We start from the raw sequence: 20408 nt of genomic DNA, 5'->3' as shown, positions 1-20408 counted from the left end.
ACAAGTGTGTTTTTGTTTTCGTTTCCTAGCATACGACGTGTAGAGATGTGCAAGGAAGTTTCTAGATTTCCATTCCACTATGTTGTAGAGCTAAATGTGACTTCTTGTGGGCTTGATTGTTCAAGAGTTGGGTTAAGAGCTTCTGCCAATAATAGTTGTAGCTAATTTAGAGGATTGAGATGTTGAGATGCCTAAGGAAGGGTGGAGATGACGTGGTAAGTAGACTAGAAGATATAGGTGAATCCATTTTCTAAGTAGAGGTGCTACATGAAGGCTCTATCGGGGTTTAGATAGTAAACATAGTGTAGCCAATTGGTTTGGTTGGTCCATGTTATGTTGTCGGAGCTGTTACTATAGTTGGTGTGAGGGTGTGATGATGCATGCACATGTGGACAAATTTGGCAATGAGAGTTTGAGATGGTCTTCATAATACCATTGTGCTTCTAAAGGGGCCTTTGGAACATGATGAGTTGTTATGCATGCATTACTACAGGGTTGGCATCATCATAAACAAGTGTGTTTTTGTTTTCATTTCCTAGCATACGACGTGTAGAGGTGTGCGACGAAGTTTTTGGATTTCCACTTCCACTATGTGGTAGAGCTAACATGTGACTTCTTGTGGTCTTGATTGTTCAAGAGTTGGGTTAAGAGCATCATGGTTTTAGATTATTAGTTGAACTATAATGTAGGGGTGATCTGAGTAGGCTTAAATTGTGCCTCTTTGGAACTAAAGATTGTAATTACTCATGTATCTAGTAACTATAGATGAATGTGAATATCAACATAGTTCACATTGCAATAAGTTAAAAGATTGATCATTTGTCCCAAAATAATCTTAGTGCCATTCTCCTCAGAGTTTGGAAGAACCTAGAAAAGGAGTGGGAGGTTCTTAATCTCAAAGATGACTATTAATTTACAACCACCTAGCAAGTAGTAATGCCATTCATGGTTGCAACTGCAACTAGCCTAGGTTTTTTCAATAGTAGTAAGGAAGTGTGTTATAATCCAACCCCTCATCAATGATTTCATTAGCCATGACTACTATAAGGCATATGCAAAAGGTAAGTTTCTGGAATAAGAGACTTATCTTCCATTTCTAAGCTACTAATGGTAACAACTCAAACATTTATAACTAGAGTTGATGGATTTGGTCGAGTATAATGTAAGATTTTGTTGGTTTTATTGCTCAAAATCTTCATAAAAGGTCTATTCTATATGCAACAAAGAACTATCATCATTCACCATGGGTAGTTCATGTGAAGGATGCCCAAGTGGATAGTATTTCTTTATTCTATTGCCATTAAAGTGGTCGATGTGGACTAGCCATCTAGGATTTCTAACTCAACATTCCCTACCTTGTTGATTACAAATATGTGGAAAGGTCTGAGGCTGCAAAGTTTTAACTCTAGCCCCCAAATTAGCAGAACTTCTCTTAGTCCATGAAGTTGGACTAAAAATGGAGAGCATGGCATTTGTTTGGGCAATTTCATTGCCACGTAGCCAAAAAGCGGTAGTACAAGCTTGCATGTTAGAACCGAGAAGCGAGAGAGAGGAAGAGACCTTGTTTCCCATAGGTGTTGCATAAGAATAGATTTCTTGCATTGGGTTTATTTCCAAACTCCCTTGCCTTGAGCCAACATTCTTGCTACCTTGGGGTAGTTCCCACTTAAATATTGATTTCTTCTAGTAACCCAAGTCACACGCCTCTAACTTACACAAAATTAAAGGGATTTAGACCCTAAGCTTGAATATGGGTTCCTTACTTTAGCGTTTTTATACCTCAATAATAGTCAAGAACCATACATAGTGACTGACGTTGTTACGTGAGTGGTGATCGAGAGCAAGCCTCACTCGCAACCTGATAACGAGACGATAAGGAGTGCCGGTTGGGGTAATTGACTTTGTCGAATTCACAACACAACTTGAAAAATTCAAATATTTGACAATACACCACGAAAAACAAAACAATAAAGAACTGCCTAATTCAGGTAGAGCATCACACAACCACAACTCAACAAAAAAAATCCAACAATGAAAATAAACCAAGTGAAAAATATTCTTGTACCTTAACAACCATGATCCGACGCTCAACGCTTTGACATCCAAAGGCTCCGACTTTCAAATTAGCATGACAAGAGCTCACTCTAGCATGCGACCCTCCACTCTCCTCTCTCACATAATACAATTGTAATCAAGTGGGAAGACCCTTAACTCTTCAATATCCTCTCCTTATATAGTTTTCTATCCACACTCACATACATTAGACTTTTTGCTTTCAGCTTTCAGCTTTTGCTTTTCTACTACTTTTCACTATTTTCGTTTTTTCTGCTTTATGCCTGTTTGCAACTTGTTTGGATCATAACTTCGTCATTTGAACTCCGAATATAGTTTTTTGGGTACTCAAAACGATCGGAACATATCTAGTCGACAAGCCATCGTGGGCAGAATTATGAAAAACTATCAAAAATGGGAAAAAATACTGATATTCGTAAATCTCATCATTTTTCTCCATATTTTATCTTGGACGACTTATTCCCTTTCTTGGCCTATTGTTCTTTGTAATTACACATACTTTCAGCACACATGTCCTCTTTTTCTTCAAGAAATAGTCACTAACGATGTAAAATGTATGATCTTTTCCTTTGATCCTTGAGTCTTCAAAATAAGCATTCTCTGGATATGAATCTATTTTTTATGCAATGTGCCCTAGCAAGAATATGCTTTGGAAAGGAACTCCGTGCACAACCATACATGATTTGAGAAAGCATGCAATTTCGGATCCATGATATGTAAGCAATCAATCCATGCTACACACAAAATAATGTTTGCATTGAAGAATTGTGCTTAGCCTATCTATATGTGATCGTGCGTCATGCAAAATGCAAACAAAATTCCTTAATTAATTAAAAATTCATTATCCTCACCTCTCAACTCTCATAAAAAGATATAATATACTCCGCTCCACCCATCCAAAATCTCACAATTACTCTAGAAAATGATGGTCCTCAAGATGTTGACCAGATAAGAACAACCCTTCTCACAATTGGTGGCGTCCTTCATGACCCTCAAACTCACCCAACCACCTTACACTCTCAACCAGAGGTTCCTAACTTTGTGATAAACATCCCAAATGGTGTGTGCAAGAAATGTGTGTGCTCACGGCATATAGCTGGAGTGGACCTCATGTCGTGCTAGTGCTCAATGATGGTGCAAAATGTGCATAATCCCAACCCATGGCATGGAAATATTTGATAAGAACATGAGAGGACCCCTGAGTGCAATGCATCAACAAGTGCAATGTGAAGTACTCATGAACCCATTATCCCCATGATGTGCAAAAGTCTTGACAAGAAAACATACCGAGCTCCGCAATGTTCAGTGGCTATTGACAAACACAAGCTTCATCTTGTTCAAAAGAATACCAAGCTCGACTAAGGCTATCAAGTTTGACACTCAACAAACCAAACAAAATGACAGAAATAAATTCTAAGCTAGACAAACATAAGAAATCCAACTACGAAATAACAAAACAAATTGTCACACAAACAACTAAGCTAGCAAAAATCAAACCTAACTACATTTTGACTAGGGCTTTTTAGTTTTCAGAAAAACACTTGACAACGTGGGATACATAGTGACTGACCAAGGATACACAGTGACTAACCTAGGATACACAGTGACTGACCAAGCATTTTTTAACACAATCTTGCCCTCCAACATCCATAGTCTAACAATCTCATTATGATTTTTTTAACCCTTGTCAACTACTCCTATGGCAACACATGCTTTCAAGGCATAGCTAATCATGACAATGGCCTCTTCACCATGCCCATGGTCAACATATCCACCCGTTAGTGCCTTCTAAGAGAATGCATTTGCAACTGCTAATAGCTTATCAAATAATTGTTCTTCTTCTACAAGAGAGTCACATCTACCATACATACCAACCATCGCACTGCTCGTAGATAGCTCCTTGTCAAACCCACTCTAAAAAACTTCACCATGCACATGTCATCCTTTATCAAGGCATGCGAAACGCCATAAGACTTCAATCAAAGGAAAAAGTTACATCATCCACAAACACATCTTGCTCTTACATCTCCTCAAAACATTGTAAAGCCTTGTCATCCTCATGATTATCACAATATGCCTTCATCAAATTAGTCTGTGATACAACATCTCTTGTCAACATGTTGAAAACACGTGATCTTTTGCAACAGAACCATACCCCCCATACATGTCTAGCAACACATTTCCTATTGTAGGATGATTTCCTAATCCTAAGCTCTTTATCTCAGTATGTATTTCCTAGCCTACTCTCTTAATGCCCCCAAGGTCCCACGAGATTTCAAATACATGACAAATGTAATAGCATCTGTAGGTATGCTTTGCAACTACATCATTTTGTAGCATCTCAATGCTTCCTCACAAGGCCCATGTTGTACATACACAGCAAGCATGGCATTCCATGTGACCGCATTTGGAACTGGTAAATTGTCAAACACCAACTGTGCTTCTACAAGGGAGTAGCATTTGTAGTACATGTCCACAAATTTACTAGCCACATACAAATCCCCTTCCAAGCCCCTCAAAATAATATTCTCATAGTTAGAAGCCTTTGAAGGATTAAATAGTGATGGCATATAGCCTAGGTGTGCTACAAGTGTCACTATAATCAAAATGATAGAAACATGGTAGCCAATTTTCAAAGTGAGTTGCTATTTATACTGCAATAGAAAAGCTTATCAATGAAGGCATATAGTCCAAGTTTGTTGAAATCTTACCTTTCTTGGTATAATCTATGAAGCTATTCAATGATGGATGTGGGGGCACAATGTTCAATGCAGGATGTGGGGGCACATTGGGTGGTTGGGGCATGTTGGAGGTTGACGAGGCAGGTCAATCACGTAGGCTTTATCCTAAAGAACTGGCTGAGGAAGACCACACACAGGACTACACACAGCAGGGAGGGCAATGGAAAATGACCTGAAGATGACATATTGGAAGGCCTTAAGAAAATGCCATGGTGAATACTGAGTCAGTGTGAAGATCACCATTGCAGCACATCAAAAGTAATACGTGACTAGGCAGAAGATAGAAAGAGAGATTAGTTTTGAGAAAAGGGGGGGAATACTTTATGAAAAAAGAAGAAGAAGAAGAAGAGAGGGGTGTGTGTGTGTGTGTGTGAGAGAGAGAGAGAGAGAGAGAGAGAGATTTTAATTCATGTTTTTTAATTTTGAGAGAGGGAGTGCATGGGTTGATTATCGTATAGAGAGGGGGGGTATTTTTTATGAATCGTGATGAAGCAAGATGATATTATGGCACCTATGTAGTGGGTTGTGGATAAATATGCACATGGGTCCCCCTATGCATGCCGATCATTGTTGGTTACGAGCCCATGTTGGATCTGGCATGGAAAAAGGTAATGTTGCATCTTATCAAAGCGTTTTAGAGCCTCATCACCGTGACCATTTTGCACATTTCCTACAATCAGTGCAGTCCAAGAGAATCCATCATGAACAACATGTTGTCAAGCACTTGTTGTGCTTTTGCAAGAGCACCACATTTAGCATACATAGTTATTAAAGTGCTTGCAACATAGGGGCTTCTTTCAAGTAACACCCGTTTGCAAATGTCCTCATGTAGCCTTATGCCCTTGAATAGATCCTTTTGCTTTGCATAAGCCTTCATTAGTCCCACAACATGAGTAGTCTCCTTTGGAAAGACAACTCCTTCTCGTCTTGAGGCTCCCCTTTCCTCAATTTAAGTGTGGACATTGATTCAAATTTTTTGACCTCTTCAAAAACCTAGGTTGGATTGTACACTAGCAATCTAACCTTAAGCCATCTACTATCACTTTGTACTTGAAAACTAAAGACCTCGCACTGGCCAGTGGTTAAAGTGGAGTGAAAGAAAAAGCCATGTGTCTATAATGAGAGCTCACAAGATTTCATGTTTTGTAGATGTGGAATGCGTCATGATTCATAATAAAATATATTGGGAAAAACTAACCTTGCTGTTGTGATTGTTCCACTGTTGCGAGAGGGATCTTTGAACTCGATGTTGTTAGCCTTAGGATGGTTTTGTTGGAGCTTATCATTGGATAGTGACTAATCGATGAATCTTTCTTAAGATTCTTCCAAAGATTGGAAAAGTGCAGAGGAGTACCTAATTTTCATGTTGCACACTATCTTGGTTTTTCATGCTCAATAGCCTTAGGGCAACCATGACAACTTGCAAGAATGGGTAGCTCACTTCTCCACCTTTTTTGAGATTTAAAATTTTCTTCACAGTTTGTGTGTGTGTGTGTGCATGTGTGCACATGCGGGCAAGTTCAATATACACACTTTCTTAGATCTATATTTATCTTTCTCTATCTTCCCTTGCATTTCCTGCACTACCTGAACATTGACTTAGAAAACGTGTGTTTATATTCGTTGATTCCTAGACTTATCTCTCATATCTATCTATCTATCTCCAATTCCATTTCCCACTTTTGAGCACTAATTTAGACAAAGTGTGTTTATGTTCGTTGACGCATAGACCTATACATGTGTAAGTGCGTAAACGTGCACAACAACATTTAGAGAGAGACCTTCATCTTGGAGCCTAGAGCATCTGAAATCTTTATCATGATGTCCATGTCCAAATATCGAGTAGTTGTCCATCCAAGAGACTACATGTGCTGCTATAAGCTTTTTTTGAAAAATAAATAATCAATGCCTCAATAAATAGGCATGACAAAATATAGGCGTGGCGCCTATCAAAATATAATCCATAAATTGAATACTCGCTATCCTCCAATGCTTTCCTCCGCCACTGCTACTATCTCTACACATCAACTGAAACATTCATAATCGTTAGTAAAATAATACAATTAAACCGACAAAAGTGAATACCTAGCAGTCTTCAGCTATATAAATAAATCAACTGGTTAGAAATAAATCCTAACCTTAATTTATTACGAGTGCGCACTCTAAACTCATAAACGTTTATTAATTTAATATGCATTTTGCGGAATCACCCGCTATGGAATCACCCATGTATACACTAAATTAATGAAACGCCCAAAAAGGACAGGCATCCCCATCAACTTCTCGCACAAAGAATCCACTTTGTGTATGAGGCCTGGTCATCAAAGTTTACGGAATCCACCGTAAAACCTCACGGAATCCACCGTGAAATATGCCTCCTGGCATCATACCCCCAGGGTGGGATAGCAATTGACCTCAATTGCTATTAGCTCAATGTGGAGCTAACAGAGTGGGGAAAGCATTTAAGTCTCTAGCATGCATCCATTGTGCTTCCTCTACAGGATGGTTCTTAAATTTAACTAGATATCTAGAATACCTTCGGCCAGTTCTAGTGGTCATAAAGTCAGTGTCTATGATAGCTTTTGGTTCAACTATTTCAGTCTCTTCCTCTAATAAAGGTGGGTTTTCATAAACAGGGTGAACAAGTAATTGGCCTCTAAATGGTCTCAATAAACTAATGTGAAATGTATTGTGAATTTTCCAATGAGATGGTAATTCTAACTTGAATGCATTGTCATTAATTTTATGAATAATTCTAAATGGTCCATAGAATCTGGGAGCTAATTTGACAACTGGATGTCTATCTACACTTTGCAGTCTACGTTTTTCTATTCTCAGCCAAACATAATCATCAACTTTGAAATTCATGGCTTGTCTTTTCTTGTTGGCTTGTTTGGTATATGATTGCTGGGCTTTAGCAATCATATCTTTAACTTCATCAAATATACTGTTATGCATACTAGCAATATCATCAGCACTCTGAATTCTATTAGACAAAGATGCAACAGGCGTAGATAATCTATATCCATAAATGACTTCAAACTGTGCTTTCTTTGTAGATGTGTGCGGTGTATTGTTATATGCAAACTGTAATAAATGCAAATGAGTGTCCCATGTCTGAGGTTTAGAGATAGTATATGCACGTAAAAGATCTAGAATGGTGTTGTTTGTGGCTTCTGTTTGTCCATTAGTTTTTGGATGAAATGCAGATGAGAAATCAATCTTTGTGCCTAGGTTAGAAAATAGAGTAATCCAAAAGTTGTTACAAAATCTAGAATCACAATCTGAAATGATAACTTTTGGAAATCCATGGTTAGTAAAAACAGTTTTCAAAAACAATTGTGCTGCTTGTGATGCTGTTAAAGTTTTCTTACATGGAATGAAATATGCTTGTTTACTAAATCTATCTACGACTGTCCAAATCATATCATGGTTAGATTTAGTATTAGGTAAACCAGTAATGAAATCCATAGAAATTTGTTCCCAAGGTTTAGATGGAATAGACAAAGGCATAAGTAATCCATACTATTTACCATGATGTCTCTTAACTCTTTGACAAATCAAACATTCAGAAACAAAGTTAGATACATCAATGTCCATATGCGGCCAATAAAAATCTTCAGTTAACGTACGTAAAGTAGATATGATATCTCTATGACCTTGATATGGGGGACAATGAATTTCATTCAAAACAAAAGATCGGAATGGAATCGTAACACACAATCTATTTTCATAAAATATAAATCCATCATTATATGACAATGAATCAACAGGAATGAAATTATTTTGAATCAATTTATTCCAATCAGAATGAAAAGTAATATCCTGGTGATATGTATCTTTCATAGCAATCAAAGAATCAAAAGATATGACAGAAATATTATGAATAGCAGGTCTTCTACTCAATGCATCAGCCACTACATTTTCTTTTCCAGGTTGGTATTGAATGATAGGATGAAAACTTTGAATAAAGGAAGCCCATTTGATATGACGGTCAGAGATTTGGGGTTGGCTAAGTAAATGTCTAATACTTTGCTGATCGGTCTTAATCATAAAATTTGAACCCATTAAGTAGTGTTTCCACTGTCTTAATGCTTGTACAACTGCTAATAGTTCTTTGTCATATGTGAAATATTTCAGTTCAGAAGGTTTTAGCTTACAACTAGAATAGGCTATAGGATGATTATCTTGCATAAGTACGGCTCCTATTCTTGATCCACTAGCATCGGTCACTACTAGAAAGAATGGTCTATTAAAGTCAGGCAATTGTAGAACATGGGCATTGGTTAATGCATGTTTCAGTAAGTCAAAGGATTTCTGTTGATTTTCAGTCCATTGATAAACAATTACTTTCTTCAGAAGTTTGGTTAATGGTAAAGCAAGTAATGAAAAATTACATATAAACTTCCTATAGAAACTAGCAAGACCAAGGAATGAGCGTAACTCATGCACGTTTTTAGGGACAGGCCAATTCAATATTGCATCAATTTTCTTAGGATCAACTTTAATTCCATCAGATGATACAATATGACCTAAATACTCAATTTTCGTCTTAAAGAATTCACTCTTTTCAGGATTTGCATACAGTTGATTTTCTTTCAATAACTGAAAAACTAATGACAAATGCTCATAATGTTCTTTTTCATTTTGACTAAACACCAAAATATCATCAAAGAAAACAATTACACAATACTGATATTTCAAAAAGATACGGTTCATCATTCTACTAAAGGTAGCAGGTGCATTAGTCAATCCGAATGGCATGACTAAAAATTCGTAATGACCAAACTGTGTTCTGAATGCAGTCTTGAATATGTTAGACTTATCTAGCCTCACCTGATGATAACCAGACTTAAGGTCAATTTTACTAAATATAGAAGATCCTTGCAGTTTGTCCATAAGGTCATCAACTCTAGGAATAGGATACCTATTCTTTACAGTAATCTTATTTAAAGCTCGATAGTCAATACACATACGATAGGTATTATTCTTTTTCTTGACTAACAATACAGGTTCACCGAATGGAGAACTGCTAGATCGAATCAAACCTCTATTTAGTAATTCCTCAACTTGACTCTGGATTTCTTTTTTCTCTATCTGGTTATGCCTATATGGTGCTTTGCAAGGTGGTTGTGTGCCAGGGATCAAATCTATCTTATGGTCTTTTGGACATGAAGGAGGTAAACCTGGTGGTAGGTCTTCTGCAAAACAGTCCTTAAAATATGCAAGAAATTCCTTATGCCTAGGGTGCATATGATTTTCCTTTACTTGCAATTCATTCACCCAAATGAGATAGGATTTACTACTCTTGCGTAATGCACGTTTAGCTTGAGTATGCGAAAGCAGTGGAAAAACATTAGATGCATGCATACCATATAATATAATAGATTTTCCTTGAAAATTAATATTCATTGTGTGTGTGGAATAATCTATATCTGGGTTATGCTGGTGTCGCCAAGGCATACCTAAAATAATGTCACTCGACTGTAATGGAACAACTAAGAAATTTCTTATTTCAGTGTATGAACCAATTTGAATCTCTAAGTCTTGCACTTCCTGTGTACCATTATACCTAGTGCCTAAAAATGCAGCTTTGATGCGATAATGCGTAGGTAGAGTCTGTAATTTCAATTCCTTTACCAATTTTGCTGAAATAAAATCATGAGTACTACCGTCATCATGCAAAATAGTCTTTTCCTTTCCATGCACCAAACATTTCATATTCAATAATGAATGTGGAGTAGGCATACCTGGTAAAGTATCAGAAGTAGTAGTAGTGTCGTCCTCATCTTCAGTGAAATCAGGCATATCCTCATGTTCGTCTTCGTCCATGGCTCCAAGGTAGTTGATATGAGCTGGTGGCTTCTTTGAATGACAATTTGCTGTGAGATGTCCAGGCTGGTGGCATTTATAGCATACTATTGGCTTGGATTTGGTTACATTATTTGCAATGGCGGGAAGTCTAGGTACATTTAGATTTGGCTATGGAATAGGCTTAGGATTTGGATTTACATTGGATGGTAATGCAGGTGGTTTAGCCCAATTCTTGCGAAAAGATGATGAAGAGAAACGACCTGGATTAAATCTTCTAAAATTGGAATTGAATTGTTTAGATCCATAATTACCATTGACTTGGAATTGCTGTGGTCATCTGTCTCTACCGCATAGCTTATCTTCAGTGTCGTGAGCTAATGAAATGGCATCTTCAAGAGTAGCAGGCTTGAACATGTTAACTTCAGCGTAGTAATGTCCAGGAAGTCCAGACATATACTGGCGCTTATGTATCACCTCGGGTACGTCTTCAAGCATACGTAGCTGGAGGAGTGCATTCCAGAAACGCTCTGTATATTGAGGTATAGGCTTACGATCCCATTGTTGGAGTAGATCCCATTGCTTGATAGCTTTCTCATGAAATTGCGGTGGAAGGAAATTCTACATGAACTTCTTCTTGAAATCTTCCCAAGTAGTAGGACATTCTATGCTCTTGCGTACTACAGTCCACCAAAGTGATGCTCTATCTACCAAATGATTAGTAACACACTTGATTTTATCTTTTTCTGCATAGGTTTCCTCATGGAAATAGTCATCAAACTAACTAATGAATGCTAGAACAGTCTTTCCTTCTCGTATGCCATTGAAAGTACGAAATTTGAAACTTCGTTTACTTATCTTTGATTCCTTGCGAATGGTTTGAGCTTCAAGAGTGGCATCGATGGTACGTCGAATCAAATCTTCAGCTTGAGGTTCTTCTTTGTCGGTAGATGCTCTTTGTAATTTTGCCAATTGCGCTTGCAATGCTTGCCTAGCCCTTCATTCTTCTTCCAATTGCATCATGATTAAGTCCAGTTTTTGCTCCATCGTAGGCTCAGGTAAGTCGTCCTTCATTCCCATAAGATCATCCATATATGGGTCCGTCATCCTGTAAAACTCAAAAGACCTTTCTCACTCAAAATCAGTTAGCGGGATGAGCATAGCTCAAATTCGGGGTTACAAGGCTTATGTGTTTTTGGGTATTTCTTTCTCAATCTTCAGAAAATCTGTGATTTTTCCTTCTTCGTATGCTGAAAATGCTTCAGCAAACCTGCGTATGGGTAGAATACCTTCCAACGAACAACTTTGTAGTTCGGAGTTTCTGCGCAGGAACAGCCCTTCTAGGAGTTTTGAGCACAAGTCAGTTCTGACTCCAATTGACTAGTCTGACTTGCAGAGTTGCAGACTTATGTGACTTTAGAGTTGCAAACTTGCAGAACTTAGCCAACTTAGTGAACTTGCAGAACTTGATCACAGATTACTTGCAAAACTTGATTTCTGAAGTGTGGGACCTGGAGTTGTTGACTTGCAGAGAGAGAGATAACTTGTCTTACTTGATTTGAGTAAGCTTAATGGATTAAGCTTAGTAGGGGGGCTTAATGAAGAAAAATGGCACAGATTCGTCAGGGGGGGCGTTTTTTTGTCGCCGTGGAAAAATCGGAGATACTCCTACACCTCGATGACAATTTTTAAAGCTATTAAGCTTCTTTTAAAGCTTATGAAGCTTACTATTAAGCTTTTTGAAAGAAGGAGTTATGAAAATAATAAGGCTTATCTCTCTGTTTGACGACTTGATGATGGAGATGAAGGAGTGGTCCTCTGCCTGTACAGCCCGGTCCTTCGCGATCTGATGACAGAAACAAGGGTTCTTGATTGCCAGAAGTCTGCCTGTATCGACAGTTCGCGACAAGATTGACCGTAGAGCCCGATCGTTCCAGGAGCTCCGCCTTCGCACGAGATGGATAGGGATTGGAAGCTCTTGATCTCAGCTCTGCTCTGATACCACTGGTGCGTAGATCGGTCACTGTATGCTCACGTAGTGAATCCCGGAAGGTCCCTAAGAACAATGAACTCTACTTTTTGCACAAGTTACAAGGTAAAAAGCATGAACGACAAGAGCAAGAGACCAATTGGGTTCAATCTTCCCCCATGCCTTGTGTGAGCGCTCCACAAAGCATGTATTTTATGTATATTTCATCTTCATGCTCAAATAATAGCCCAAATTACAAAATAGCAAGCTTTTAGCTTTTGAGTTTGCTTTTACACAAAAATAGGAATAAAGCTAATGGACGGTGCCCAAAGAGTCTGGCACGCCCAATACAATGTCCAAATAGAAATAACATAACCGTGCGCCCATGCGCATACAAAATAATAATAAATAATCAATGCCTCAATAAATAGGCATGACAAAATATAGGCGTGGCACCTATCAAAATATAATCCATAAATCGAATACTTGCTATCCTCCAATGCTTTCCTCCGCCACTGCTGCTATCTCTACACATCAACTGAAGCATTCACAATCGTTAGTAAAATAATACAATTAAACCGACAAAAGTGAATACCTAGTAGTCTTCAGCTACATAAATAAATCAACTGGTTAGAAATAAATCGTAACCTTAATTTATTACGAGTGCGCACTCTAAACTCATAAACGTTTATTAATTTATATGCATTTTACGGAATCACCCATGTACACACTAAATTAATGAAACGCCCAAAAAGGACAGGCGTCCCCATCAACTTCTCGCACAAAGAATCCACTTTGTGTATGAGCCCCGGTCATCAAAGTTTATGGAATCCAACGTAAAACCTCATGGAATCCACCGTGGCACGGAATCCACCGTGAAATATGCCTCCTGGCATCAAATAGTGTTGTTGATTGGTCGTAGTGTAATGCTAATGGAAATGCAGAGAGTCCTTGGCACCTTGCTGAAATTAGCTTGCTCTTGGATAAACCATTCATTGAAGGGGAGGTATTATTTGTGATCAAGTCTATGAAGAGGGGAAGTCCCTTAGAATTTATGGGTTTTAGGTAGAGCTTTGTCTTACTTTAAGTTTCAAGATGCATGCTTCAAAGATCTGACTAGCTCAAGTTATTGGACCATGAGTACCTCAAACCTTTTGGTTCTAAGAATTGTGTATATGTATGTATGAATACAAGAGTAGATATAATGCTGAGTAATGTGTGTGTGTGGAGGGGTGTGTGTGAGTCATGTATATGAGTATGCAAAGAAGAAGCAAGGATAAGTAGTATGTGACATATGTCTATGTATGTACTATGTGTATGAGTACATATGTACATGTGGTGAATGTTTCTATATATATATCCCATAACTTATAAATACTGTGGTGAATTTCATATATTTCTTTCAATATTTGTTTCACATGAATGGTGAAAGAGCCTTCAAAATCTTGATATACCTTAGAAATTTTGGAGTTAAACTCAACCTACTCGAGTTTCGAAATAAAAATCGAAAAAAATAAAAGTATAGCCATTTGGTGACATATAGCCACTAAAATAATTTATGATTAGAATTCATAGTTGTTTAAATGGACTTAGTTATAATGCCACGTGTATTTGTATCATTTTGGATTTATATACATTTAATTGCTGTTGCTTTGTCACTTGTATTTTCATGCTACTTTCGTTCAATATTCAACGGTTGTTTTATACAATGTTTAAGTGCCTCATTTGAAGTTGTCACAATACTACCTTTGTTTGCATGTCTAGCTAGGGCTCTATACATATTTGAATAGTAGTCCACTTCTAACAAGATAGTAGACATGGATAGTAGGGATTTGACCCCTCGAAAGGCCACATCCTTGCTTTTTTTTTTCTTTGTTTGGTACATGCATCAGAATGATTTTTTGCAATCATCAAAATATACGCCGATATAACTATTGAAGTATTTTGACACAATATTGGCATATATTCCAATGTTGAGCTAACATGAGAGAGAGAGAGAGAGAGAGAGAGAGAGAGAGAGAGAGAGAGAGAGATTCCTCACCTCTTCACTCAAACCACTAGCCCCTCAACTTTATTAGTCCAATATGTTATGGATCTTTTGATGATCAATATATATGGATAAGGTAGCTATATAGATAGGTATCCAAGCTTTTCTTAATGTGGGACCATGGTTGTATGTGAAGGACTTCGGTGTCATATTATGGTGCTAGAAGCTAGATGTATATCCACTTATGAATGCCCACTGAAGAACTTTAGCCATCTAGCTTGATTGATTTGTTTGTAACAAGAAGACACAATTTACACAAGAGTGTCATGGAAGATTATAATTGAATTGATAACTAGAATCATGATGGTTTACGACAAAGGTTTTGTCATGGGCTAGATGCTCATACAATGTGCAATGCTGAGCTAAATACATACATTCTACAAAGTTTTAATTTTTTCAAATAGTAGCGAATGCTCGTCAATATGAAGTGAAGAGATGTAACATCTAGTGACATGAATTCTAAGTACTGACTTAAAGATAGTAGCCTTTATAAGCTATGGCTTTATCAAACCCCTTGCAACCACCTAGCTATCATACCAAAGAAGAAAGTCAATGCCATGGAAGTTATCTGCCAATACTTCTAGCATCTATGATTACTGAAATAATCATAAATGGAAATGGTGCACATATTGATAGCCGAGATGGTAGCCATCTTTAATCAAGTTGTTATTTAACAAAAGATAATGCACATAGCATCCATTATGGTTTAAACATTCTTTGACTTTGGAAAATTGCTGCAGTTCCTAATGATGACACATTTTTTTTCTCCAAAGAACAAATAGAGCATGTAACTATCGTTATATGGTTATATGGGAGGTTCACGATGTAGATGGACATTGGTCGAGGGTCAACAATATCCTTAAATCCTTCGTCCGGAGTCTTGACTCCAACAACGTCGGTATTGAAAAACTGCCACAACTTGAACACGCGCCCTCGAAGTCAATGATCACTCTCAGATCTATATTACTTTACATACATCTGCTTTGCGCACAGACCCACGTCGTAGATGCCAGCCTTGCCAAGACTTTTGTTGATTGGCCAATGGCGACGCGAAGATTGCGTCCCGAACTGTCATGCTGGCAGAGTACGTAAATAGGATAACTGGTGACTATACATTTAGAATTGGTGCATAATTAATTATAAAGAATTAGTTATATAAAACATAGCTTACGCTACACGTAAAAACTCCCTCTTTTCTGTCTTCTATTTTGACTCTCTCTCACAGATTCGAAGGAAACCACGTCCGGCCTATATGACGTGCCTATATATTAAGCGCAGCGTTCCCATTGGAATGTGGGGTTTGGCTGGTGATCAGTCGAACATTCCATCTTTCTTATTATAAGCTCTGCAGCCAGCCTCCTGCGATTGCGACTGCAAGCTACAATATCACTACGTCTGAATCTATATTTGAAATGGATCATACAAGATCAGTGATGCTTGCTCTCCTTTCGCTCTTTGCAACTCATTTGGCTTTCTCCCTTATGCTTTTATTGGGCTCTCATCAGCTTGCCGGCGCAGAAGCGGCGGCGACAACCCATCAGCTAGACTGGAAGGTACTGTGCAGCTTTTGATCGTGATCAGCACCATATTTAGTCTAGTCGCAGTATCATTGATGTGCTCTCTGATCCACGCATTGTAAGAATATGAGTGCTGCTTAGCTGATCAGAGTTCGCTAATGCGTCTTAGCTTTAGGATCAGGTTTTTAGATATTCAGTCTTAGCGCTGGTCGACCCAATTAGTAGTAGTCTTCTGTCTGTCCGAGTGATGATCAGCTATTCTTCAATTGCTAAATATCCTGATGATCCATTGTATCAACACAGGTGCAATATGCGAACTACACACGCCTTTGCCACACCAAAGCTCTTGTCTCTGTCAATGGTCAATTCCCGGGCCCAACAGTCTACGTGAGAGAGGGCGACACTGTGATCGTCAACGTCACTAATTTGGTACCCTACAACGTTACCATTCACTGGTACGTATGACTAATCATATGTCTTTAAAAGCATTAAGGATTAGACAGGCATGATTATATGTATGTAGGAATCATGAAGTCTCGATTGTACGTGGTCATAAGCTTTACCGTTTAATTATGACGCAGCTTGTCAGCTATTCTGATCTTGATTTTCATTGGGTATGATCCAACAATTCTGGGCAGGCACGGTGTTCGTCAGCTTCGTAGTGCATGGGCTGATGGGCCTGCCTTTATCACCCAGTGCCCGATTCAAACTGGCAACTCTTACGTCTACAAGTTTCAGATAATCGACCAAAGGGGAACCCTCTTCTGGCATGCGCACATCAGCTGGCTGAGGGCTACTGTGTATGGGGCCTTCATCATCCGCCCCAGAGTCACCGTTGTGTACCCCTTCCGAGCTCCCGCTGATGAGATCCCCATTCTGTTAGGTATGTAGTCCTCCGATGGAAATGTTTTAAGCATCGACGTATAAGTCATGTCCATTCAGTAAGATTGACGATTAGGTCCTAATAATATCCAATTATTCTCATTAAGTCGGCACAATACATCATGTAGTGTGTGAAAGTGAGGGCTCTAGATTTTTCGCACGCAGTGAACTTTGATATACACCTGATGTTGCTGCGCACTCTTGTGAACAGGTGAATGGTGGAATGCCAATGTAGAAGATGTGATTGCCCAAGCCTTAGAGACGGGAGGAGGTAACAACGTCTCCGACGCTTTCACGATCAATGGACAACCTGGGGCCTTATATGATTGCTCACTAGCAGGTTATAATTAATTCTGATACTTATACCAAAGGCATACTAATTAATAATCATGATGGAAGGAGTCAACAAAATGAGAGGAGAGATATTGATCACACCTACATTGGGTAGAGTGTATGTAGGTTAATATATGCATGCCGCATGCGTAGAACTTTGAAGGAAAACTAGCTGTTTACGGCCAGCTCGTGGCGCTCGTGTTATCACGTCGCACGTGATACGTAAATTGATATGCAGATTATCGAATCGTGATAAATAACCCATACGTACTGCAGAGACCCAAGTATTCAACGTGGCGAACGGGAAACAGTATTTGCTGAGGATCATCAATGCGGCGATGGGCTTCCAGCTGTTTGTGGGCGTGGCTAACCACAGTCTCACAGTGGTGGAGGTCGATGCGGAATACACCCAGCCCTACAAGACGGACATCGTTGTGGTGGCGCCTGGGCAGACTACCAACGTGCTCTTCACTGCCGACCAGCCAACAGGCCAATATTTCATATCAGCTACCGTTTTCTCATCGGTGGACCCATCGATCATCCCTTACCCCACCCGAGCTACCACTGCCATACTCCGGTACGACGGCGCTAGCACCGTGCCTTCCACCGACTTGCCCATGCCCGCTTTCCCAGCCGCCGACGACAGCGCATTCGTGGCCAACTTCACTCAGAGCCTGAGGGGGCAGCCATTTTCTAGAGGCTTTTACTACTATAATGTACCCCAAACGGTCGACGAGGATCTCTTCTTTACAGTTGGGTATGCTCTGCAGCCGTGCTCCACTTGCTCTGGCCCCATCCCAGGCAACCGCTTCTCTGCGTCGATAAGCAATGTCACCTTCGCAGACCCATCGGTTTCCCTTCTTCAGGTACACAGGCTGCTATTCTCTAGTGTCCGGACGAGCTGCAAAACATGTACATATATATGCATAATATATTGACTAACGCAAGGAATTGGCCGAAGTCGTGCGACGTCTATAATATGTCGTTATGTATGGATCATTAATATGCTATGTATCATCGTTGATTGGTGGATACGTGTGTGGACGGGGCACCGCAGGCCTACTACAACCACATCAACGGAGTGTACACGACCGATTTCCCGGACGAGCCCTTGTTCGTGTACAACTACACGGGGGTGGATCCCAGCAACAAGCGGTCGGTGGTGGGGACGAAGGTGAAGGTGCTGGAGTTCGGGACGAACGTGCAGATCGTGTTCCAGAACACGGCGACGCTCCTGTTCGAGAGCCACCCGATCCACCTCCACGGCCAGAACTTCTACGTCGTCGGGACCGGCCCCGGCACCTTCAATGCCTCCTCCAGTCCCAAGACCTTCAACCTCGTCGACCCCCCTTCCCGCAACACCATCGCCGTCCCTTCCGGAGGCTGGGCTGCCGTCCGATTCCAGACCACGAACCCCGGTATAGTACATGCATCCATCCACCCACATTATATAGAATGATACTTATATATTCATCTCCCTCCTCAGTATCCCGGCGTCCCACTACTTGCCTCAAAGTATAACCAATGCACACAAATCTCACACGATAATCCTGATCCATAATTGGACAATTGTGATTATCAGATCATGATCAATCAGATAATAAGAACTAGGGGGCAGGTAAAGCTAAGCACTAGCCTTGACGTAGTTCTGAATAAATTAAGTGCTAACCTACGATCTCTTCTAGTCTCGACCACTTCTCAAATATTATACTTGTAACTGCATCGTATCTTCTTCGATGCCTTCCAACCCAACCTGTCCATCTTACAACGCCAGACATCCACAGACAGTTGTGACGACCACACCGTTAAAAAACAACCCTGCAAGAAACAAAAGCAATGATCAGAAGGCCAAAATCTACTCATTTTTAATTAGCACTAGGCTTGTCCTGATTAGAGTGCCCTATTTAATCCATCTCTTCGATCATTGCTGACTTCTCCGTGGTGGCTCCTTTGCTATGATACAGGTGTCTGGTATATGCATTGCCACATTGACCTTCATAACTCGTGGGGCATGGCCATGGCTTTCATTGTAAAAGATGGAAAGGGAAGCAGCCGCACATTGCCACCTCCTCCTGCAGACCTTCCTCCATGCTAGCTAGCACAACAAAGGTTTGGTTGCTCCTTTAATTGCTTACAACAAAAAGGAATAACAAAGGAGTACACACTTTATTCCCAGTCTAAGCTTAATCCAATAATTTCAATGGACCGAGAATCAACCTCATGAATTGAATGCACCACCAATGCTATCTAAACCTATGAAGCTAAAGGAGGAAGCAATACGGACTTTGCCTACAGTGTTGTACCGCTACAGATTAATAATCCTTTATCCCGTGCAACTGATCATGTCCGATGGCTCAAGAAGATGGAGCCTTCTATACGTGAATGCAAAATGCAAAAGCAACTTGTAGGTGTAATCTGATATGCTTATTCTTTCTCCTTTAATGTAGCATTCTACACGCCGAATGTTCACCTTTTGCACTTCTATAATTAGTGTGGGTCCTTCAAAGGTTAAAAAAATGCAATCATTAAGCACCGCATTAAACCTTGGGTTCGGATTATCTAAAATTTCTCCTTTTTTAGAAAGACGCTGCCTAATCTCCTAAAGAAAATGCAATATGTTAAAATAATATTAGCACTCCATACTAGGACCTGCGCAAGTGCAGGCCATTAGGGTGCTTGTAATGAAATGGTACCAAACCCTAAACTATATTTTTGCAATATCTAAGTTACACAACACTGTCTTATATTATTTCCTCACAACCTAATGCATCTCTGTCAAAAAACATGGGAAACATTAGCATTTCATAACAATTTATTAGTGCATAAATATAGCAAAGTTGTCCTAACCCCCCCCCCCCCCCCCCAACCACCCCATTCATCCTTCAAAACATAAAATATACTCGTGCACATAAAAGTATTAAAGATGAACATTAACTCCCTTCCACTCTTTACTTTTTAATTACTACCCTAAGTTTACAATTTGAAGCATAAATCTTGCTATCTAAAAGACATATGATAGTAAAGTTTACTCTTTG

At 39.4% G+C, this 20408-nt stretch overlaps 1 protein-coding gene across 1 annotated transcript; it reads left to right on the top strand.

Annotated features, from left to right (window-relative positions):
- Positions 1–15946: 15946 nt before the first annotated feature.
- Positions 15947–19981, top strand: LOC148039801 (laccase-4-like). Its single transcript, XM_087694083.1, has 7 exons — positions 15947–16194; positions 16462–16613; positions 16797–17041; positions 17252–17380; positions 17650–18239; positions 18431–18791; positions 19338–19981. Exons 1-7 carry the CDS (start codon positions 16054–16056, stop codon positions 19466–19468), a joined length of 1749 nt encoding a protein of 582 aa, XP_087550209.1. The 5' UTR covers positions 15947–16053; the 3' UTR covers positions 19469–19981.
- The last annotated feature ends 427 nt before the right edge of the window (positions 19982–20408 follow it).

Source organism: Lygodium microphyllum, chromosome 2 (assembly GCF_053477565.2).
Source record: "Lygodium microphyllum isolate KBCC chromosome 2, Lygodium_microphyllum_v1.1.10, whole genome shotgun sequence".
NCBI classification, from domain to species: domain Eukaryota; kingdom Viridiplantae; phylum Streptophyta; class Polypodiopsida; order Schizaeales; family Lygodiaceae; genus Lygodium; species Lygodium microphyllum.
This window is presented reverse-complemented; position numbering and strand designations above follow the sequence as displayed.

Bases quoted from the DNA above. Each gene is read 5' to 3' on its own strand.
- LOC148039801 (XM_087694083.1), top strand. From the start codon at position 16,054: ATGGATCATACAAGATCAGTGATGCTTGCTCTCCTTTCGCTCTTTGCA. The intron at 16,195-16,461 runs GTACTGTGCAGC...GTATCAACACAG, and splicing joins CCCATCAGCTAGACTGGAAG to GTGCAATATGCGAACTACAC. The intron at 17,381-17,649 runs GTTATAATTAAT...TACGTACTGCAG, and splicing joins ATATGATTGCTCACTAGCAG to AGACCCAAGTATTCAACGTG.